The sequence below is a fragment of the Pinus tabuliformis genome, chromosome 3_1 (genome assembly GCF_031772625.1).
Source record: "Pinus tabuliformis cultivar Carrire ecotype Pingquan chromosome 3_1, CPIR1, whole genome shotgun sequence".
Lineage (NCBI taxonomy): Eukaryota > Viridiplantae > Streptophyta > Pinopsida > Pinales > Pinaceae > Pinus > Pinus tabuliformis.
In genome coordinates, this window is record NC_142301.1 from 113052674 (window position 1) to 113078348 (window position 25675).

The window sequence follows — 25675 nt, forward strand, 5'->3', positions numbered from 1 at the left end:
GGGCATTGAAACGGATCAACTCGGCCGTTTCCGTTTCGAATCGGCCAAATTTTAAAACTATGGTTTCAGCACACACCATATTAGTTAAAGCTTGTCTCACCTTCACTAGCCGCCTAAAGGTGAGGTAATTACTAGCAAATCTTGTCTTTGCAATTTTAAGCAACTGCAACTTGGAGTAAGTGCCATAGAAGTAGTTTACCCTTGTATGCCCTGTGATGAATTTAATGAGCTGCTTCCCTCTCCTGTAAAGCTCAATAATCCACCCACATTCTTTGTGCTTCACAATATCATGCATCAAAAGGTTCAATGTGTGAACCAGGCACCCAGACCAAAAGATGTGTGGATGAGTACGCTCAATAATTTTTCCTGTTGCCTTACAATTTGTTGCATTATCTGTGATCACTTGAACCACATTATTCGGACCAACATCTTTGATTGATTTCAATAGGAGATCTGCAATGTTTTGTGTAGATGCAGTGATGGAGGAGGAGTCATGACATGTAATAAATACCGCACCACTAGAAGAAACACCAAGAACATTTATCAAATGTTGGTTTCTAATATTTGTCCACCCATCTGATACAATGGATACCCCAGAATCTACCCACTCATTTGTAAAACGTGTCAAAGCTCTTTGAACCTTAGCTTTTTCTCTTTCTAATAACATTGTTCTAGCTTTCTCATAGTTGGGGGCATTGTATCCTTTTGGGGCTTCATTGATGGCCTTTACCATTTCATGCCAATAGGGAGAGCGAATCACATTGAATGGTACACCGCAAGCACAAAGAAAACAGACTATCTTTCCATCCACATCATCCCTCCCGAGTCCCAGCAACATTAAGGAAATCCCCTATTGTTCTTCTACCTCCAGAGCTTGCAGAAGTACCATGAGGAGATGAGCAGCTACCAAATTTAGAGGTTGCACTTGATTCAGAATGAGTTCTTTGTTTCTTTTTTTTTGTTGTGCGGCCATCTCTATTTGGATGTATTTTCTTCTTTCTTCAGCTGAAATGTTTGGGAAAATTTGTACCCCCACTGGACCCTTTTTTTCATCACTGTCCAGCACCCCACAAAAATGCCTCCTCAAACGGGTATATGAACCACAATATGGTTTTCCTTCATGACAACCATGAGGGCACACAAATTTGTAAGATCCAGAGAAAAAAGAGATTACTTTATCAAACACATGAACATATGACATCAGAATTATATTGAGAAGGCTGTTAATAATGTAGACGGTTAGAACTTTCGAATATAAACCAATGGAGGAAGTTATAACGCCATGATATATATACGAAGAATCCCACACACATTATCATAACACCCGGTTATATTATTTTGTATCAAATCCTCAGAACGAAACTGAAAAGAACAACATCTTATGTAAACAATCAAATCGATCTTTAGTCTAAGAAAGCAACGAGTTATTTAGCAATGACCACTAAGAATACTCCAGAAAAATCTATAAAACTTTCCTATTCAATAAAGACCTCTACATCTCATGAGTTGAATTGGTTGAACAAGACCTTGAAAGAGAGATTAGTTTTCCTTTTGTTGTGTGCAAGTTTTAAAATTCAATAGGTTTACTAGTATTTATGTGTTAGTTGGGTTGTTATTTTCGTGTAAAATACTAGAACAAAAACATATTCCAGTAAAATATTAGATGATTTCACATCTCTATGGATGATAGGATGAGAACAACCTTCATGCAGATAAGTCAAAGCTTCAGCAATTCCAATGGCCATCAAGTTTGGTCACATAGTTCCACAAGGGTGTTGATGTAGTTTTCCCATCTTGTGTTTCAGTGTCCTCTTCAGGTTCATCCCCTTCCTCTTCAAACCCTTCCTCCTCATCATACATTGGGTCACTCATATTGGGACCACTGTCCTCTTGTTTTTCATCCCTTCTATTTCTATTCCCCCCTTGCCATCATTAAAACCAAGAGTAGAATGATACATTAAAGCCAAAAGAACACCATCTTGGAATATGGATATAGGTGGTGGACAACCTGTAAGTAAAGGAGCAAGTAGAAACAATGAGAAAGAGTAGGGGAGGGAGGAGAAAAATACAAAAAAAATTGTCAAAAAATAAGGGAGTTTGGGGTTTGAACTTACCTCTTTAGCTCTTGTAGATGAAGTCCTCCAAGCTCTTGCTCCAAGGTCCTCCTCCTCCTCCTAGCTCCTCCTCCTTCACTCCTCCAAGCTCTCCTCTCTTCTCCTCTCCTTTTCTCTCTTCTCTTCTCCAACTCTCATAAACTCAAAGTGAGAAAATGAGGAATGAATGGGGGCTTTATTCTTTTCATTCCTCACCTTAATCTCACTCTAACCTCACCCTAACCCACCCCCTTTATGTTAATTTAACAAAAATTAAAATTAAAATAAAAAATAAAAAATCGTTTTTTTGCCTTGCGCGCAGCCTCCTTTCCGAAGCGTACGTACGGAAGCGTATGCTTCCTCCTCCGAAGTGCCACGCTTCTGAGGCCTGAAGCGTCGTACGAAGCGTGCTTCGAAGGCCTGGAAGCGGCGCTTCCATACCGCACTTCCAAAATTCCAGGAAGCGGTGCTTCCGAATTCGGAAGCACCGCTTCGAGCCACGCTTCCTAGGCGCTTTCGTACGGGACGCGCTTCGGGGCTTGGATCCGCCAGGGGGGCGCTTCGTGCAACATTGGTTGCAGCTGAGGGGCATTGAGTACAGAGAGACAGAGAGGCAGAGATAGTGTCGGGAGAGCAGCGCAGTTGCCGGGAACAGTGACGTAGAGCCAGCCAGTGCTCATGCAGGGCCTCGCGGAGGCAACCGGGAGCTGCGCAGAGCCTTAGAGAGGCTAGCGTTGCTAATGCAGAGGTCTAGAGGGCAGACACAGGGCCTCCTAAGGCTAACGTGGTCCTGTCCGTGGTGACGCAAGGCCAGCGCTGGGCAAAGAGGGACTAACGCAGTCCAGAGAGAGGCTGAAGCTGGGGTTTCTGGGGCAGATTGGTGCAGAGGAGCTGCCGGAAGGATTATCTGGGGTTTTAGCCAGGAGATTTGTCAGAAACTGAGAGGTATTACTGCCAAGGAAATTCTCTGTTGGGTACACCAATTTCGACACCCAGATTGTACTCTGATATTGCTTAATAAGAAAACCATCAGATAGTTGCACCGATTTTCCCACATTGGGTTTTTCCGGGGACATTAGTCTAAAAATAATGGTGTCATATGGTGTGATTGTTTCTGTTTCCTTTAGTTGTTGATCTGTAATATGTTGAGCATGCATTAGTGTTTATTTTCAGTGTTTAAATGTAAATAACTTGTTAAGTGAAATAACAAGTAGGTGGATTGAAGGTCAGGTGGCGATGGTGTTTCACCAAGCGTTTTACCCTAGTCGCGAGTTTGATTACGATTAACCGCAGACTTTCGTAATCCCCTGGCTCCCTCCACTACCAGTTGTCGTCCGCCTGCGCACCTACTCTCGCAATTTGACGGTTACGGTCTCCATTCCCAGTTATAGGATGGAAGACATGGACCTTGAACTGGTTGACTACTCACAGGACCCTTACCCGGATCAAGCCATCTTTTGTTGCCCTAACCCTAAGCCAACCCTTGTTTCTTTTGTTGCTCTGTCGTGCTCGAACCCGAATTCGGTTGTCTCCCTCCTCGGGCTATCTGCATCCACTCTCCACATAGCTACCCTATCCATCGATTCCCCAGCCCTTGATTGCCCCCACTCTCTCCCGGAACCCTAAATCTCTTGGCCGCCTACTCACCCTCGTCCCCATATTTCAACCCCGCGCCTCCAGTGGACCACCTCTTCCCCATCAATCATTCCTCCTCCCTGGGCCTCGAATTTCCTGTGGAACCAGCCCACAACCCCAAGGTCACGACCCTCCCAGCGACTCTACGACAGCGCACTCTACGGCCCTTCCATCCAAGTGTTTTGAAACCCTTGTCATCAGGGTAAGGACCGCGGCTCAACAAACTCAGCAAGAGAACCTGAGTCCTTTGGATCCATTGCAGGACCACCCAACAGTGTCGAGAACAGGGAAAAGGAAAACTAAGTGTGTCAAGGCCTCCGGGAAGGACTTCACCATCAAATTTGGGGAAGGACTCACCATGGGAGAAGTAGCAGACACGGCAGGCAAAGTTCTGGTGGGTAGGGTTCGTGGAAGAACCTATTTGGCGGAGCGTCTTGGGCTATGGGTAAAAGAAATTTGGGGGAAAATCTTTATTCAGCTACCTGAGGTGCAGATCCTACCACGAGGATGGTTCACGCTCCATTTCGCTCTGGAAGAATATACAAATATGGCGCTCGCCCGGTATTGGCACATCGAAATGGCCCCGGTCCTGCTAAAACGATGGAGCCCTCTCTTCGATCCAGAAAGAGAGCAGATTGGAGCTGGACCCCTTTGGGTACGATTGCCTGGATTGCCCCTTCAATACTAGTCTGAAGAGGTTTTTGTGTGTATTGGGAACACTCTGGGCACATACCTGGACTATGATAAATCTTTCATTCAGTCAAAGAAGCGCACTCTAGCCTGCATCCTGGTGCACCTGGATACTCGGGAGGGCTTGGAGGAGAAAATAACTCTACAGTGGCAGAACTTCACGAGGATTCAAATACTAGACAACGAGGGTGTGTCGTTCAGATGTCGTCGCTGTCACAAAGTCGGACATCTTTTCATAGAACGCCCCCTGGAGCGAAAGGCCCCCGATTCACCATTGGAAACAGATGGCGAGATGCACAAGACTACTTCAGCCACCCTAGAGAAGACTACTCCGACAGCATTTCCTTCACTCGGAAAGGAGACCACAGTTCAGCAGACTCAGCAAACCCCTGTCAACCTCCCCGCCCAACATCACCACTAATGACTCGATCTAGGGCAGCAGCAGACGTTGCACACACCTCGGGTAACCCTATTCTATCTCACCCTGTTTTTTCTTCTACTACTGCATGTTCTACACTTCATCTGCACAATGCATCAGTACTAGATCAAACCACCATCCTCCCTCCCATCCCCTGCCCCCTAATCTCCCATCAGCCTGTATTTTCTACCACCTCCCTTATTTCCCTCTGGAAGCCCCCTCTAATCCTCCTCCTCCCCCATCCCCTACATCATCTGCCCCCCCCCCAACTCATACAATTTGCGGCCCCACTCCCTCTCATCTGAATCCCCCTCACACCTCTCTGGTTTGGGCTTAGCCAACCCCTTGCTACCCCTTAAACCATCTCGCGACCGCAAATCCTTCCTCTCGCAAGCCATCCTTCGGGTTGGGCCAAGGTGGCCATTGGCAGACAATCTTCCTTGGATCAGGTTCTTAGAGCAGTGAACACCCATGACATGTTACCTCCATGAAGTGGCTATCCTTCAACTGTAGGGGAATAGCTAGCCCGCCCAAAAAACTAGCCCTCCATAGACTTTTCGAATCCAAGCTTGTTGACATCATTTTCCTACAAGAAACCCTAGGGGAGGTGAATCACATTACCCGTATCCTGGGATCGCTGAAACCTGGCTGGACCTTCCTCTCCCTAGATGCAGTCGGGAGATCTGGCAGTTTGGCTCTGGGATTTAACCCTCGTTCCATCAACCTTAAATTTTCCTGGGGAGGGCAGAGTTTCATTGGAATAGATGTTTTCTCTGGTTACCTTGGTATGGATCTTCAAGTCATCAATGTATATGGGCCCGCCAAGGGCGTGAGGTCTACTGGAATCGACTCATAAACCTCTCCATCACCTCATCAGAAAACCTCATTATTGGTGGAGATCTAAACTTTTCCATTGGATTTAGCGAGTCCTGGGGCTCTTCTGCACAGGTTGACCCGCTTTCAAATACCATGGAAACTCTTTTGGAACTGGCCCAATTGATAGATATCCCCATGATTAAACCGCTGCCCACATGGAGAAACAAGAGAGTTGGGGAGGCGTCCTTAGCAAGAAGGCTGGATAGATTTCTAATCAAGACCCCGTTGTTACAGAAATTATCCCTCTACAGGCAATGGGTCGGCTCAGAAGGTATCTCAGATCACTCCCCTATCTTCTTGGAAATCGCAGGACCCCATAAAAGCCCAAAGCACCATTCAAATTCAACTCGACCTGGCTACAAGACCCAACCTACTCCAAATTAATCTCTGATTTTTGGTTGGCAAACCCTCCCACAAGGGGACGCACCCTGGCTGAAGGATTCTGCTATAACCTCTCTCAGCTCAAGAGATTATCTATACAGTGGGCAAAGGAAAAAACCCTAAAGGATTACAACACCCTCGCCACATTCGAGTCATCATTAGTTGTCCTTCTCACCCGAGTCGAATTCTCCATCACATCTATGCATAAGGTTGAGGGGTAAAAGAAGGAGTGCGTAGATTTAAGTAGAGCTGCGCATAGCTCATGCGCACTACTTAGAGGTGCAATCTAAGGTTGTCTCAAGCCGGTAGAAGTGTGGGCAAGGTGTGCCCGGGGTTCGGTGAATGTGCAGGTTTTGTGTAGGACTTGCAGAGGGATTTAGGTGGCTCGGGTGAGCACCGCCCTTTGTGCAAGAGGTGCACAAGGTTGTAAAAGGCAAGGTTGCCTCTCTTTGTAAATTTGGTTAAGTGTGAGACTTGGTTCGGCCAAGACACACTTGTACATTGTAACTGATATTCTTAATATATTATCGGGCAGACTCACATTACGCGGAGTTGCCCCTCCCCTTTATACTTGTTGCAATTGTTGATGTTCTTGTTATAATTGCTATGGATAATGAATGAGTATGGGCTTCATTAAGTATAAAGGATAATTGCAAGTTTACTTGGTTGCGAAACACAAGCTAAGTAATGTTAATGTGAAAGTAGGCATAGTCCATGAATGTTAGTATTGGTGAAAAGAAAGCGTTCGGTGGTGCCGCACCTTGCTACAAGCGGTCGGAACAGGGGTTTCATATCTGCAGAAACCAAGACCCACCGTATTGAATTGGAAAATCAGCGAGCCAAAATCCTGAAGGAAAGGGAGTAGTCGTGGTGCCTCAAGAGCAGAGCAACCTGGCTAAAAGCAGGAGACGAGAACACAAGTTTCTTCAGAATTATTACAAGGGGCGAAAAGTCTCAAACACTATCTGGAATATGCCCAATCAGGACGGTGGCATCGCAAATACTTTCAGCCATCTCTCTCAGCTAGGAAACTCTCACTTCCAACATCTATACAAAGAACCACCGGCTGCAAATCTTGCATAAATAATTCCATTCGCAGGGCATTTCCCTATTTCTCTCGATCTGGACACAGCAGAAGAGCTAACTGCACCAGTCTCCTCAGAAGAACTTGAAGGGACTCTGAAATGGTTTAAAAAAGACAAAAGCCCTGGACCGAATGGATGGACTATTGAATTCTATCTGGCTTTTTATGAGCTTATAGGACAAGATCTCCTCAAAGTACTTGAAGAATGTAGGATCACTAGCAAAATGTATGAGGCCATAAATTCTACTTTCATTGCTTTCAATGACTTCCGCCCAATCTCTCTCTGCAGTACCCTGTACAAAATCATTGCCAAGATCATTGCAAATAGGCTCCGCCCCATCCTCTCCCACCATATCTCCCCTGAGCAATTTGCTTTCCTACAGGACCGTCAGATCCATGAGGCCATTGAAACGGCACAAGAGGCTATACACTCTATCAAAGTAAAAAATTTGAAAGGTATTATCCTAAAGATCGATCTTGCAAAGGCTTTCGACCGAGTTAGTTGGCTCTATATAAAGATGATTCTGATACACCTGGGCTTCCCATCTGCATTCACGGATTGGATCATGTGCTGCATCAACTCAACATCCTTCAGTGTACTCATAAATGGATCAACCTCTCACTTTTTTCATGCGGAACGGGGACTTCGACAAGGATTCCCTCTCTCTCCCCTTCTGTTCTTGATTATGATGGAGGGACTCAGCAGGCTCATTGCAACCGCAAAAAGGGATGGTAGACTCAAAGGACTGAAAATGAGCGATCTCTGCTACCTCACACACCTCCTTTTTGTCGATGATGTTCTTATCTTTCTTGATGGCAACATACGGGACTCCACCACTTTCCATGAAATCTTAACTCTCTTTGCACATGCCACTGGTATGATTGCTAATCAAACCAAGTCTACTATCTCTTTGTCACACACCTCCCCACAGGAAGAAAGAGTTGCCCATCACTTCTTCCCTTATCAACTGCACAATCTAGAAAATGGCCTAAAATATTTAGGGTTCTGGATCAAACCACATAGCTACCGAATTGCAGACTAGATCTGGTTGGTGATCAAAATAGAGAAAAGATTGAAAAATTGGAATCATAGATTCCTCTCCAAAGTCGAGCGCCTCGTCCTCATCAAATCTGTTATGGAAGCCACACCTGTGTACTGGATGTCGTTGGCCTGGATCCCTCGGGAATTATTACCCGTATCCAGAGGATATGTTGTAGATACTGTTGGACACCTAATCCTCTACGGGTTGGTGTGGAAGCTGAGCAGCCAAAAGGAAGTCTAAGAGACCTTGGGATGTGGAACCCAACGGTCACACCATGTACTATAAATGTATATCATTTGTTAATCATAAATGTACTCTCCTGTTTATCATTCATGTTATGTTGCTGCCATGTGTGTGTTTAACATGGTATCAAAGCAGGCGTATTCCTGCCCTGCATAATTACTTTGAGCCATTTGTTTTATGGCCTTTCTATGCAGGTCATTTCTACCATCAATTCTGCATTTCATGAATATTTTCTCAGCTAAATTCTAGCTGCAACCTCTGTCATTTCTCCAGCGCCATTTTTGGCTTCCCTCTACTTTGTAACTCCCTATTCTGCCTATGCAGACTGACATCTCTCTCACTATTATTCTGCTGATTCTGGCTAGCCTGGCAGCTCTGATGCTACCTCCCATCCAAGAATACAATCGACTCCTAGCTTGGCGCTCCTCATACACAGTCGACTCCCTAATTTTGAAACGGTTTCATTCGCTGCGCGCTGCTTGTCGATGAAATGGGCTTTGCAGCTCGAGGTCCAGCATAATCTGCATTCAATCCATCGTGAATTTGCGATTAGGTTTCCTCTGCCTCTTCCAACAGCATTGTGAATTTGCAGCAAGAAGAAGGAGAACGGCCTCCGTAAGGTGAACGCTGAGTGGGAAAACGCCCGCCTCCACTAACTGTTTGCAGTCCTCTCGTTTTCGATACATCTAAGTAGCTCAGGGCAAGAAATCCAAGAAGCCAGCGACATATATTTGTGTGCTGCAACCATAGTTAATAATCATTGAAGCGTAGAATTCTTCTCGATATTTTGCTTGACACCTTCAAAATGCAGGCTTAATCCATCATTTTATTGCTCTGTTTTGCAACTACGACCGCTCCCATACCCCGCAGCTTCATTATACTCATTATCAACCATTCAAAGCTTCCAACCGTGGTATATCGTTGTGGTATCGTTGTGGTGAACGCCACTCCCATACTAGTTACCATTCAGTCAAATTTTGATGGTCTTGAATATATGCGAGTTAAAGTTGTATATATGCAAGCCAAATTGATAGCCCATCCGATAGCACAAGCCCACGGATTACATGTGTGAACAGCAAAAGCAAAGGTAGCATACGCACTGTATGCACCAAAATTAAAATGATGCTTTGTCGATTCTATGTGCCTTCAAAATGAAATGCCTACAGCCCATATGCTATACTCATTATACTCATGGCCTCTGTTGTTGCGTTCTTAGCCCCCATCCACAACGTCGGTGTGGTTGCTAAGCAAGCTACGTGAAGTCGAGAACATTGATCATTGTTGGCAACGAGATTTATAGAGCTTGAGAAAGTATTTCCGAAGGATGGCCCGACTCCACGTGGTTCAAACCCTCGCAGATGTCAACATTGGTCAGCGATTCAGAATGGTTCCATTGAATCGATTCGATCTCAGACTCATCTTCCTTAGCTCGCTCAATCGCCCAATCTCCGCAACCTAGTTATTCCTTCTAGAGGACGTGAGCATATTGTATTGTCAATGTGAGAACCAGGAATCATTACAAGCAGGGGAGAAAAAGAAATAAAGGCGACCACTTCGGCCTTGGAACTATTCGAAGAGTAGAGTCGGTATAGAAGGCCTAAAGATGGGCACTAACTGTAATTTCAGACCTGTTGAGATGAGTAGTGTTTGGGTGAATCAAATTTGAGCTTAAATGAACTAGGTTTCAGTTAAATCAAAGAGAAACATACCTAGGATATGTATTATTGGGTCATCGAAAGGAGCTCTTCGGCGAGCCTTCATAGGCTTCCTAGGGCTAAATGAATGTGGGTCTGGTAGATAGTGCAGAGGAGCCGAAAGTGGGTCATTGCTGGAGAATTTTAAATGCTTGCAGAACTTTCTGGACAAACCCGTCCATCGACACAGGAAACTTCGCGCCAATTGCATGGAGCATTTAAATCTTTAGCATTCCAGTCATATCAGTTTCATACATTTCTCTCGGGAACACCAACACTATCGTCTCTCTTTGAAGCAGGTTGATCTGCCCTAAGGCCGAAAACTTGACATACTCAGTGTGGTAATACTATAAGGGTTTTAATCTGAATTAAATATAGCTATCATATTGAGGACATTCCCTCAATCAATAGATTTAGCAAGAATTTCATATACTGTTAGTAGGGTTTTAATAAACAATGGAGTTGATACATGTGAATATGTAAAGTATTGGCTGAATATTGGTGGATTTTGAATGCATTACAATCATCGTTGCTGCTGGTTGATTGGAACATTGATTGTTAAAGCCCAGAAAATGGCTTTAATTTATGATGTATTAGATTTATTAAATACTTTGATACAGTGCAATGATGATGGGATGGTAAACATCAACAAAGACACTCTCTGTGACATTCAGACCTGCCTGCAAAATGCACAGGAAAAGATCGATTTTTGCAGCTTGAATCACAGCCACAGCAAGAAGAGCTACATCAAAATAGACATCATTCTGAACTTGTTTTTTTCAGAACATTGAGACAACCACCCATCAGCAGCAAGTCAATAATGTTATAGTTCATTCAGATTTAGTACCCAATAAAGCAGCAGTTGTACATGCAGATGCAGAAATTCAGTCTGCACTTCCCAAGTTGGTCATCAGACCTTGGGAAGAGCTTGTCCACAACAAGCACAGAACTAGTCTTGGATATGACAAGGACGTGTCCTTTCACATTCCAAACTACTCAAAGCCCATTCAGTTTCAGAGTGTTGGATTACTTCATGACAGTTCACCTCTAGCTGTTCCAGATTCTGCCCCTCTTCCACAGCAACAGATTGTGAAAGGCCAACACTGTGAACGAGTTGACCATCTGAAAGATCATTGTTTTTATCTTCATCCATGTAAGCACTGTCATAAAACCAGTCATTCTTCAAACAGATGCTTCATAAACAAACCTCCTGCAAGAACAAAGATTCATCTTGGATGGATCGCTTCTTGGCAATAGGCATCAACAGCCAAGAAGATATTCCAGTCACATGTCAGAACTTGTTCTAGAGTATTGAACAATCTTGCAGTTGAGTTTTCCCCATCACCTCATCTTGTATCTGACAGGGGAGGAAATGATGGTCATCTACAAGCTTCAAAGTCACATCAAGCGAGCCTGAGCCACAACCTGCCATACCAGATTCAGAGTTGTAGCCAGAGACAAAGATGCCCTTGAGCATGCCTTCAGTTTGTGACACCTCTTCAAAGAATTAGGGACACTTCCTCTAGCAGAAGACTTCATCTTCTTGCTAGTTTTGGAAGAGTTCCAGGAATTGCATTAAGCATTCCAGAGTTGGTGGTAATCCTTAAACCATCATAGTTTGAGACTTCCCTTTTCAAGTTGAGGTTCTCCCTTTTATGCGGGGTGAGACCTCCCTTTCATGGTTGAAGGTTTCCCTCTTCAAAACATCAGGAGCACTTCCTCTAGCAGAAGACCTGAGCTTCATGCCAGACTTGGAAGAGTTCTGGGAACTGCACTAAGCATTCCAGTGTTGGTGGTCATCCTTAAACCACCGCCCTTTATACCAACATTTCAGAGAGCACATTCAGCCTAGTGTTGTCATGCATTTGTTGCACATTTTGTATTACAACGCTCTTCTTGGACTCATACATAACCCTTCGGATTAAGGGGGGGAATGTTGGACACCTAATCCTCTAAGGGTTGGTGTGGAAGCTGAACAGCCAAAAGGAAGTCCAAGAGACCTTGGGATGTGGAACCCAACTGTCACACCATGTACTATAAATGTATATCATTTGTCAATAATAAATGTACTCTCATGTTTATCATTCATGTTTTGTTGCTTCCATGTCCGTGTTTAACAGATACCTCTGGAACGGACAAAAAGAAAGAAAAACTTTTGCTTGGGTTAGCTAGCAAAAAATTGCTTTACCAAAAAAATGGGGCGGTTGGGGTTTAAAGGATCTGGTTGTCTTTGCACAAGCTTTAGCAGCAAAGATGGGTTGAACTCTACTCACAGCACAGAATCTCTGGACCACGGTTACATACCACAAATATGTTTGGCCACAACAACTCATGGATTGGGCTCGCTTGCCAATTTATCTGTGTACGGGCATTTCGATTGTCTGGAAGGCAATCCTACAAACTATGCCTTTTATCAGAGTTGGCCTGGCTTGGAGAATAAATGATGGCAATCAAGTGCACATTAATATGGATCCATGGATTGGGGGAGGAAACAAACATTAGCTCCCTCCTGACCTGATACACCTCCTACATCAAAGGGACATCAAGGTGGTTGCACAACTAGCAGACAGGGAACACAGCACTATTTTTAAACAAGCATGGAAGTCTTCTCACAATGTTGGTATCCCTGTATAGTGGCATCAAACATGGGAAGGATTCTTAAATGCTCTGTCTGAGGCACATGTCCGTATAAAAGAAGGACCAGATGAACTTGTTTGGACTCCAGCTGAACATGGCAAATACACCCCGAAAATTGGTTACCTCTCTCTCCTCACAGATCGCAAACCAGAGGTAGTACAGGAATGGTGGCGCCAACTATGGAAACTGAAAACACCACCTCGGGCCCGACTATTTATGTGGAGTGTGCTCAGCAATAAAACACCCATGGGAGATTCCCTCACCCACAGATCTATCTATGGACCGCATTGGTGTGTTATGTGTAAACAGGACTCTGAAACAAATGAGCATTTGTTTCTGCACTGCCCTACAGTTGTCCAGCTGTGGAAAATGATTACACAATCCCTATCCATCCAGGAAAGGTGGCAGGGACCCTCTATCCCTCTAGCTTGGAATTCTTGGTTCGTTGTGCACCATGGCTCTAAAAATCTATGTTTACCCCTCATCTTATGTTGGACTATTTGGCTTACCCAGAATAATATCATTTTCAATGAAGCTACAGCTTGTTGGCCTCTCATCATTGCAAAGGTTGTGGTAGCTTATCATGAAATCCCGGATGTTGACAATCCCCCCACTCGTTGTACTCTTTCCCCAGGACCCACTGACAAATCCCGCCCATGGTCTTTCTTCGATGGCGCAACCCAAGCCCATGGCTGTGGAGGGGGTTTCATTTTTCATATATCTGAACAGCACTCATAGAAAGTCCAACTGGGTTTGGGGGAGGGGACAAACAACTTCGCCGAGTTTATCACCCTCAGACATCTATTGCACTTTGCATTAGCACATGCTTGCACAATCATTCAAATTTTCAGGGATTCTAAAATCACTATAAACTGGTTCAACAATACAAATCATTGTCATGCTCATTCACTTAGAAATATATTGGACGAAGTGGTCATCTTCAAAGCAAATTTTAACACAATTTCATGTCAACATATTTACAGGGAATATAACGAAAGTGCTAACAGGCTTTCCAAGGAGGCCACGTTACTACCCCAGGGCTTGTGGATCATCACGGAACAGGAGAGTGCTGAACAATACCAATACTATCACCGCCCCTACATAGATCATGCATATCATAGGGTGGACAGGCCCTAAATCACTGTTTTTGGATATTATTTTAAAAACAGTTGTCATTTTTGAAAATAATTATGTACATATATATATGGCTCATCAGAGTGAATACCTCTGCGAGGTTATTTTTGTACAGTTTTTGAATTACTACTTACAGGAAATGGCATCCGCCATAATTATCTACTGATATGTATTTAGAACAGGCCATGGGCCAACAGCTACGCATATGCCTTGGGCATCTACTATATGTAATTTTTCTACATAATGAAAGATTACGATTTTCCTTTGGAAAAAAAAAAAATAACAAGCAAGTAGGAATAATCAAATAAAGTGCATGGAGGGTTTCTAACTAAGTAAGCTTAGAAAATTCAACAAAAAACCTAGAATCTAAAAATTTATACTCAAAGAAATAAAAAGATACAAAGTTGGTAATCCCATAGCACGAAGGAACCTTCTCAAGAACAAAAACGAAATGTCTTGCCTATTGATGAGGACGTTAGGAAGTTGCTAACATCTAAATCTATACTGATAGTCAGTGAATCTCTCTTATCATCCGAGGCCGAAATGAAGAAAAACTTGATAGAGGCCTATCTTAAGGAATTGGACGATCCGGAAAAACTAAAAGATCTAGATATAACATACAGCTTAGAAAATGTTGCTCTTTGTTGAGTGTAACGAACGAAGTTTGTCTTACTCAGAGGAATGCTCTAATACCAATGTAACGAACAAGGTTCATATACGCAGCAATAATCTTCAGAATACTTCGAAGACAAAGACATCTATTGTAGGACAAGTAATGTATATTAAATATTATAAAAGAATTGATGAGATAACAGTATAATCTCCAATACTTTGTTGTAGATTATTTATGTCATATTGTTTGTCACTTGTGTCAACAAAATTTGTTTCAATTATATTTGATTCAAGAACCATTAATTGGTTAGCACATTTAGTAGTAACATAATTACTCTCTTCAGTAGGATTGATAGAAATTAGAATATCTCTTCCTGTGAGTGATCCTTCAATTTTAAATAGTGTAGTAACACATTTACTAAAGGTTTTAGGAAATCTTTCATTACTGGTCTCCATTTTTCTTTTTCAAGATGAACTTTAGGGCTTTTAAGGTAACCCCTTCCTAATCTCTATAATAAATATTATTATTCTCTTCTTTTTATAGCCTTGAACCTTAGTAATCTTTTTTTCTTGCGGATTTTTTTTAAATAATAGGTTTTTTTAATTAAATAATAATAACCTTCTTTTTAAATAATTATAATAAAATTATAAGAATATTATATAATCTTATTATATAGCTTATAATTTGATTACATATAAAACTATATATACACTATATCACCAACTAAGTGTCGCAACAAAAAGGCATTAACCTAATAGACTACGACATGTAGTGGTGAGACACGATGTTTGAGGGTTGCAATCGGTTGAAAAACATATATAAACTATATCACCAACTAAATGTTGCAACAAAAGGCGTTGACCTAATAGACTACGACATTTAGTGGTGAGACGTGATGTTTGAGGGTTGCAATCGGTCGAAAGACAGGGTGCACGGGAGACAGCGAAGTCGGTATTATTGCAAACCGGGCAGAGTAATTTTATCGGGGGGCTTCGATAGGAGGACGCGGTGGAACGGATCAACTATCAACAGTGGATGACAGGGAAAGAACGTGGCAGGGGAAAGGTCGATTGGTCGGGGAACTGCGAAGTGTTGTTGGAGAGAGTCGGGTGGCAAGTAGGTGGTGCAGGCTAGTGGTGGAGCTGCCCAACGACAGGGGTAACTGGAAGAATGCGAGTGATTTTCAGCAGTCAATATGCAGCATGTCGAGAGAATAGCAAGGGACGTCGGCAACTGCGTTATTCAAGGGCTCACCAAGGGATTACGGTGGATGCATTGTGCAGGTGGTCAGTGATGCACAATGGGGGGCAATGACCTGAATCATGGTCGGCGGAGGATTCAATGGCGGCCAGTCGGGCGGCTGGTTGTTGTCAACTGGTGGAAAGATGGCGAGATGAATCGGCAACTAGAGGAAATCGACGTGCAGCGGGACTTCGGCACGGTGGCTGTGGCGGGCTGCAGTTGTTTTGGTAGGTAAGCATTTTTGTTATGTTTTTTTAATTTGTATGTAACTTTTTTTTAATTGCTATGTTATATATATATTTTAAATAATTCTCTTTTTTTTTACTTTTTTTTAGAAAAATAAATAAATGTTTTTTTCTTTTATTTTTTTATAGCCTTTTTTTTAACCTTTTTTTTCTCTCTTTTTCTTCTTATATATATGCTTCACTTTATATATATATATATATATATATATATATAATGGCCAGAGGCTTAGCTGCGAAATGGAGAATCTCCAAAATTCTTGTAGTGAAATGCTTCAACAACAACAAGGTTGACAAATATCAATGGCCAAAGGCCAGATCAGATTGGCTTTGTGCAACGATTGTTGGTAGAGGATCGAACAGCTCTAATACCAATGTAACGAACAAAGTTCGTCTTACTCAAAGGAATGCTCTGATACCAATGTAACGAACAAAGTTCATCTTACTCAGAGCATTCCTCTGAGTAAGACGAACTTTGTTCGTTACATTGAGATCTAAATGAGTATGAAGGGTGTTTGTTGTGAGGCAAGAGTTGTCTCAAGCATGGACTCGACATTGTTGCATAGGTCTCATGTAGGGATAATGGGACCATCCTATTATGGGACATTTCTAATCTGAAACCATGCTTCGAGCAACAATGCATGGGGTGTACGTTTCCTAAAACATCCCCATCGAGAGTATTTTAGTGACCATGTTCCCTAGGGGATTCGGATGCTACCCACCCCTATTAGAAGTAGCAAGCTCCACCATACGTTTTAAAACTCAAGGGGGAAAACCTGTCCAACCCTCCCTTCCCACCCACCTATTTTCCTCATTTATATTCATCTTTGAGAGCTTAAGTTTGTAGTGGGCAGCTTAATCTTCCACATAGCTTTTGAGGTAAGTAAATTTGTGAGAGCATGGAGGAGAGAACAAAAGCCATCAAAATCACATTCTACTACTACAAATAGTTTGAGAGTTAAGCAGGTAAGCTAAAAACCTATTGTTTGTAATGTTTTATATATTCTTGTCTTGTTTGTTTTTGGAATTTTACTATTCTCTAACAATCTACTCTTTCCCATTTCTTCTTCTCCCTCATTCTATTGCAAGTTCGTCATCTAAGACTTGAGGAAAATGTTCTTCTTGTCGTTTATTCTTTCAATTTTGACTCTCATGGTGTTGGTCAGAAACAGGCATGAGAGGGAAGAAGAGGACAACAGCCATAGTCATGGTGACCCCTTATATGAACATAAGGGAACTTTGGAATGGGATGAAGATGAAAGTGGCAATGAAGTTAGAAGCAAAACTTCAAAGTTCATTCACACATTTTTGGAAGTATGTGACAAATCTTAGGAGGGGGAAGGATGGGGAGCCCCTAAATTTTTATGTAGGCATGATTGTCATCAATGAAAACATAACACTAGCTCATATACCCACATGAAAAGGTATCTTTGTGAGGTTTGGGAGTGATGATAATAAGGTGACCATTGAGATCTTAATTTTCCTTAAGGTATCAAAGGAAGACAAAAAAAATATATCAAGATAGAGGAAGCTCCACAAAGAATGCATGGTAAAATTGACACATCATCTAGATTTAGCCATGCCACATTTGCATCCCCTCATGCTAGAGAAACATTAGGTGGATCTAGAAGAATAATTGCAGATTTCCTTAACGATGATGGTAGGGATGAAGTGGATGCAAAATTTGTGTGGTTCCTCTATGCATGTGATATACCATTTAATGTTCTCCACTCCCCATATTGGCATTATATGGTCCATTCCATGAAAAAATATTGGCAATGATACAATCCATTAAGTATGAGAAAGCTAAGAACAGCACTACTAGACAGGGAAAAAGAAAAAAATCAAAGAGATCTGACACGATTCACAGATGAGTAGGCAGATAGTGGAGTATATATTCATTCGAAAAATGTGAAAAAACATTTGACAAATGTTCTTGGAGTTTTGGGTAGTGTAGTGTTTCTTGCAACACAGGACTCCTTATCAATCATTTCAACTGCTCAAAACATTTCAAAGCAGCTACTACAAACGATTAATGATGTTTGTCATAATACAATTCAAATAATCATTGATAATGTGATAAATTGGGAGTGGTAGAAATCCTTAAGTGGGAACGTCTGCACATCTTTTGGTGTAGATGTTTGGTACACATATTGAACCTTTTGATGCATGATATTGTCAAGCATAGAGGCTTTGGATGGATTAATTACTTGTACAAAAAAAGGAAATAAACTCACCAAGAGCATACCAGGGTGAATTATTTTATGGCACTTACTCTAGATTGCAACTACATAAGAGTGCAGAGACTAAATTTGCTAGCTATTTCCTCACCTTCAGGTGCCTCTTGAGGGTAAGATGGGCTTTGGGTGTGACAGTGATGAGTGGGATGACATTAGCACTGATAGATATGGTGCTAATGTGGTAAAGAACAATGTTCTTGATAGTTTTCTTTGTCACAAGTGAGGTATGCTTTGTAGTTCTCCATGCAAATTTATACCAATTTGGAAATTCAGATCAACCCAAGGAGATGCTGAGCAAATGGACACCATGCTAGGCCAAATTAAGGACGTTGTTCAGCCTAGAGATGTGAACTTGTATAATCATATTTGTATAGATGTGGAAAAACAGTGGGAAAAGTTAAATATTCCAGTAAATGCCTTAGCATATGTGCACCATTACTCATAAAAAAAAAAAAAAAAAAAAAAAAACTTGTGGAAAAATCCAAGCAGCAATGATATTACAATAATTTATTTTTTTAAAACTAATCCAATTATTGCAATAATTTCATTTTTTGAAATTATCACAATAATTTCAACTTATCATGATAATTTCAGTAATTATCACAATAACATGGAAATTACCACCCTGTCTACATCAATATCACCTTATAATTCAATTCTTGGTCTTTTAACCCTCATTTGGCAAAAGTGAGTTATGGGATTGAGCTCTAAAAATACCATGACTATTTGCCATCAAGCAAAGAAGTGGAAATTGGTTGTTTTCATTGCCTGACTCATCTCATGAGATATATTTGTTTTTTTTTATGTGATTTTGTATCATCCTCTCAGGATTTATGGCTCAAGGTGGCTAATCATATTTCAGTATCATATGCAGTACCACTTGACATCTTATTCAACCTATATATCAGTTTTATTTCCATATTTATGTAGCATTGTGTTTTTTTTATGTTGTTGTTGCTTTACATCTCTAAAAATATGAAAAAAATAACATTTTTGCATTGTTCTAAGTTTTCTAATATTTTTATAACATATATTCTAGACACTCTGCAATAAATTTGTTGATATGACATTGACTTCCAAACTCTTATCAACCTTGGTCTCACGAGTGGAGGTCAGGAGTATCCCCAACGTCTTAAGAATTGAAAACCGAGGTGGTGAAATTCTCTCTGCCCACCTCTTAGTACCTCTGTGAGCACAGGGAAGGAGAAGGTGATCATCTTGATACGTCCAGTGATGTGAGTGCTCTGAGCAAAGATGATCAAAACCCAGAAGCCTCCCTGATGTATAAAGCCAAGCACCACTGGTCCTGGTATCGGAAGATGATTTCATAAGTATATTTATCATTGTAAAATCTAGATAACTTGTGATGATGAATCGTGAGATACATTTATTATTTTTTGAGGTGATTTTGTATCAGGACGACTACCATGATTTAGTGTCGCTGTATGACGTATCACTTAACACCTTAATGCTTATACACCTTCTGTATTAGTTTTATTTTTGTATTTATGTGCAAAATTGTTTGTTTGATCTTAATTGTTGCTTTAGATGTTTAGAAAATGAATATTTTTGTGCCATTTTAAGTTTGCTGATATTTTCTCCAATCTTGTTGATAAAGTTATATTACAAACCATTGGTGATATGTTCGCCAAAATGATATTTCGCAACATTGGAAATTAATATACTGGCAGGTGCCTATTAATTGCTGAAGTAAAATTAAACAAGAAGAAAAAAAATTAAAAAATAAGATGACCATCGCCACTGGTTTGACCCAACATTGCATAGGTATGGAAAGCACATGCCAAAGAAAGGCATGTCCATATTTTAAACTTTCATCTGAATGTCATAAGTCATTAGTTCTTCTGAGCACCTCCGCAACCAAAACTTAACTCTAATAGGGGTTTGAAAGCCCCTATGGTGGATAGGAATCTCTGTCAAGGAGGTTCAGAGCACAATTGTACAGTTCACTGAATACTGAAAATGGAAAAGCTAAGTGACACACCTTCACCAGTATGGTTTTTGTCAAATTGGTGGACTAGCAGAGATAAATATTGCACTGCCATATTCACTAATTTAAGACAAAAAAGCTAAAATATAACTAACCCTGTTAGATGGAAGCTACAAAATAATCATTTTTTACAAGCATGAAGGTAGAAAAATAAGATTTTAAAAATTGATCATCCAAAGACTGCATTCAATAATTTTATGTAGGAACTGAACTTCCAGAGGTTCCTTTTCAATACAAAATGAAGCACAACTACTTCTCAATAAAAGCTAGTAAATGGAGCTGCTTGTAAACCCAATTCAACAAAAGTAGGACTGAAGGAAAAAATTGAAGCAAGACGTACATGTGCTTAACTGAGCTACAATAGCTATAAGGAGCTACTAAGTACACCCAAATCCCCTTGCATATAATATTATAGTATAAATGAGATGTCCTATGCCAAGGCGCTAAATAACAGGGAATGAACCTTGGCACATGAATATAGTAATTAATCATGTCCTTGAATGCTACAAGAGTTCCTCTCATGGAGTTATTACTATTCTGTCACACACTTATATTCAGGCATGTTTCAGACCAGACCATTCCAAGTCATGTCAAAGGTCCTACCACTCATTAGTTCAACAAATTAAGATTGGAGACCAAGTTCACATTTGTTAGTAATAAATCACCCAATTTATTTTGCTTGATGCCAAACTACTATGTGTTCCGTCATTTCATTACCTGCAAACTGTATTACATACATTCAATTGCAAGCAAGGAAGGAAAAATAAGCATGTCAGGAACAGCAATAGTTCGATTTAAAGTATACAACATAATCCTACAACTCATAAATGAAAACAACTTGCAAAATTTAAAGCAGCTTATAAGATATTTATATATACCTTAATAAATGCAGCAGCATCCTCCTCCGCGGTTCCTCCAATTTCTCCTATCAGAACGATGCCTGGGAGAATGCCAGCAAAGAGATTAATTCATTCTGCAAAAATGCTACCAGTACCAAAATAGAATATTCTCGTAGGACAATAAATTCAATTGCAAATATAGGCCCGAGGATAACAAAACTGAAGAAACCATGCCAGCTCTTCACACTATGATTGCAGGTGTTTTGGCTTAAGCCAAGCCACATTTTTTTATTTTGCCTATTCTATGCTTATGGAGGTTGCATGTGCAACCACTTTTTTGTATTAACCCACTGTAAACATTGTTTCTATTCCAAGGAAGACTTAATTTCAGAAAAAATCGCAAATATAAACTCCACCACTCTTCAGCTTGTAAATATTTAAAACTTAAGGGACCACAAAACAAACAAATAGCAATGCTCAAGAGAAGCGTGTTCCCTTCCCAGGTTTGTTATGTATTCAAGAGTTATGAAATACATTAAACCAAAAATGTACAAATTCAATTTGTGTTTTAGTTTGAATTTGAAAGCTGCCCACCTCAATATCTGTTTCTGCATATGACTATGATAAGCAACATGATATACTGACAGTCAATAGCATCATTGCAAGAATAATATGATACACCAACCCTTTTTAACTTTTTGGTTTATTGTCCGGGGGAGACAATGTTCATTAAACATGGTGATGCATCTGCGATTCTGCACATTATCATGTGAGTTGTTGGATGGGTTCCTTCAAGAGTTAGGCCCACAGAATGTTGTCCAAGTCATAACAGATAACATTGCTAATTATGTTGCTGATGGCAGGCTGCTTATGCTGAGGTATCCCACCTTGTTTTGGACTCGTTGCGCTGCACATTTTATTGATTTGATTTTAAATGGTATGGGAAAAATTCCTTTTACCAGGAACATTGTTGAATTAGCCAAGAGCATAACAAAATTTATATATAATCATGCATCTGTGCTTAGTTTGATGAGAAGATTCACAAATAACAAGGAGTTCACGCGTCCTGTCATCACACAATTTGCCACTAGCTTCATATCTCTTTGGGCTATCTTGACTTCTATGTGGCAGGTGAAGAGAATGTTCCTTTGAGATGAGTGGCATGCTTTAACATTTAACCATAAACCGGAAGGGGAGGCCATATGTAGGCTAGTTTCATATCAAGAGAGCTTTTGGGCAGGAGTGGAGTAGGTGTGAGCCATTAGCAAACCTTTGGTAAAGGTTCATCAATTATGAGGACAAAGGGGATGATCAGTTCAAGAATTGCCTACTGATATGAAGAGTGATTGATGAGCGATGGAACAATACACTCCATCGCCCCATTCATGCTACAGCGATCTAAATCAACCCCATATTTTTTTAGTCCTGTGGTTTCAGATTTGATGTTGAGATGATGGATCGATTCCTCACTTGTGTGCAAAGGATAGTGCCATCTCCGCGAGAATGTGTGGAGATGTCTAAATAAATGGAGATATATAGGATGGTAGGTGGAACATTTGGCTTTGACATGGCTATTCAGGAGACGAAGACCAAAATGCCAAGTGAACTTCATTTTCTTTCAAATTTCATTATCTCTTCTTGCCTTTTTTCAACTTCCAAATTTCAAATGTCTTTTCCTATGTTTCTCTTATTTGTTGTTGATGCTGGTTGGACAAATGTTTCTCTTGCTTGTTGTAGAGTACTGTTATAAACATAAATAGTAATACTAATAGTAATCAATTAATTAATTAAACAAAAAGTCAAGGGGCATGTACCCTTTCACCTCATGATTAATCAGTACAATAAAGTAAATCGTCACAAGGGTTATTGTATCAACATCTTTCATTCTATCAATTATTTATAAATCAATACATTTATACAAATACAAATATATTGTCTACACACATAGAAACTAAAACTGTTCGTAACACTGGTATAAAAGCCACGTTTAGGTGACATCTCTGAGTCCACCGCACACATTCTGTGTTGCCCTCACACTTCATCCTGTTCTATAGGTTTGTACACTGTGCTGCAATTTAGTCCCCTGCTCCTCTGCCATCCCTATCTGCCACTGTCAGTTCCACTTAATGCCACTCGTTCCGCCATTGTCTTGCTGCCTGCCACACCGTTCCCTATTGTTGCTGGCTGAAGTTCACAGTCCTGCCCTCCAACAAACTTTTCCCGCTCATTGACTGGTTGCTCCCTGTTGTCATTCCCACCGCCGCATGAAATTCCCTGTCCCACTCACTATCCGGCTATGCCCATTCGTCCACTGTCATTCACTGCCCTATCCACCTATCATGAATTGGTCAAACCGCAGATAAATACAGCACAGTCACAGCTGTACAAAGAGGCATCAGTTAACTTTACTAATTCATTATTAAAGTCACTTAATAACTGTCATAAAGTCACTTTATTAATTATTAAATTATTTAAGTCACTTTATTTCATTCATAAATTAAAGTCGATTTAACAATTTATTATTATAAATCACTTTATTAAAAATAAAAATAATATAAAAGGAAGAGAAAGCAGGGTCCACAAGGAAAAGGGCCAACCTCAAAATGGTTAGCAACGACGAATTACAGGCCAAAGTCAATCGATATAGAGATGAAGTCAACAGAGTAAGGTATCATCTCAGCAACGTTGAAAAGGCACAAACAGAGTTGGTGGAACGACAAAAAGAGTTGATGGAAAAAATTAATAAATTAATAGAAAAAGGAGACAAAATTGACAAATTAATAGAGGAATCTAAGAATTGATGGCAAATCACATTAAGAGTGAGAAACGACAACAAAGACGAAGCAACAAGGATACTTAACTTTTAGGGAGAAATTATTGACCAGCTAACCAAAAGGGTAGATGCATTAATTGCAGAACCCTTAACCTACTAGAAACCAACACCAAGCCCACAATCACAACATACGAGCGAACAGCACCACCAAGAAGCACCAAAAGTAATTTTTTTCAGGCAGTAAGTATCACACAAGAATTCGAGATAGAAATCATCAACAAATTAAGAAGGAATTACTGAAGTATGATGGAAGGGACCCTAGGGGAGCAGTTGTATGGATTAACAAAATGGAAGGAATTTTTGAATCAGACCCCGTTAGATAGAAGAGACAAAATAATGATAGCTTCAAACAATTTAGAAGGGGAAGCTTATGATTGGTTCTTATGGTGAACAAAAACAATGTGATGCTCATTCTTTTCATTGGCAAAACTTCACAATTACATAGCTTCAAACAACTTAGAAGGGGAAGCTTATGATTGGTTTTTATGGTGAACAAAAAAATGTGATGCTCATTCTTTTCATTGGCAAAACTTCACAATTACCTTATTAAAAAGGTGTCATGAGGAAGAAGACGATGACTTGTACAACAACTTTGTACATCTTAAATAGAAAGGAAATGTGAACGATTATATGCATGAATGGGAAGTTCAGGCTACCAGACAACTTGGGTTCACTAATGAGCAATTGTTGTACATCTATGGATTGAAAGATTACATCTGTAGTGAAATAAAACTATGGAACCCTAAAACAATTGAGGAAGCTAGACATGCAACAAAATCAATTCAACAAAAAAGCAAATTCAACATGTCACCATTCACCAAAGAAGATGAAAAGTGGTATCAAGACTCAGATAAGAAAGCAATAAACAAAGCCCCTTAGGAGCAGGTCAACTGGGGATTGTCGTGTAAATGAAGTATTATGTGTGAGGAGTTATGTGGTTCAAAGCCCCCCGATTCGATTGTGCGTGTGAAAGTGGCATACGTACGCGCCTAGACGTTATAGTGGTAGCGGTTGGAATCAACCTCGTGTCATGCAAGTACAAGACTAGCCTAGTTGTCGATTCCTCTAGATACCAAAAAAAACAATAAACAAATGTAGATATTGTGGTGACAAATGGTTGCCAACACACAGATGCAACAATAAAAAACTATATACCTTCAAACAAAAAATGACTCAAACACATCTAGTCAAGAATCAAAGAGGGGCAAAGAAGAAAAACAATTGTTGTTAGTGTAGGAAGAATTGGACACTGGAGCATAGTTGTGAAGACATGTCCTTATGCCACTATAAAATTGAGAATGGAAGGCAGGAAAGTAGAAGTACAAAAGCCAGATTATCAATTCACGATAGCATATAATGCAGATTCAAAGCAGGACAATACAAAACACATCACTAGCTTCAATCTCATGCATTCGACCATATAGACCTGAAGATCACAAACTTCAAGGAAAGATAAGTACTCCCCAAGAGAAAAAGTACAACCATTGATTACAAAGTACAATAATTACAGTCAATTAATTATTGTGGACTAATAAGTCATTTTCTAAGCATAAATAATAAAATTATTTAAATGACTTAGAAATAAGCTCAACCATTGATCTCCTAGGGTTAGGGATTTAGGCTTAATGAAGATTATACATGAAAGCCTAAGGGAGAGGTGAACACATAGCCAGAGAAGAGAGGCAGCTACAACACTTTTGGGAAAGTGATTTTCTCAAGGAGAGACTGAA

General features: G+C 40.6%; 1 protein-coding gene across 2 annotated transcripts in view; it reads right to left on the reverse strand.

Annotated features, from left to right (window-relative positions):
- Window positions 1-25675, reverse strand: part of LOC149186035 (succinate--CoA ligase [ADP-forming] subunit alpha-2, mitochondrial) — a 230683-nt gene that overhangs the window by 45431 nt on the left and 159577 nt on the right. For both annotated transcript variants that reach the window (XM_089410865.1, XM_089410864.1), the window contains exon 5: window positions 21152-21213. In XM_089410865.1, coding sequence (XP_089266991.1) covers window positions 21152-21213 — 62 coding nt within the window. The remainder of the gene's footprint in view (window positions 1-21151; window positions 21214-25675) is intronic.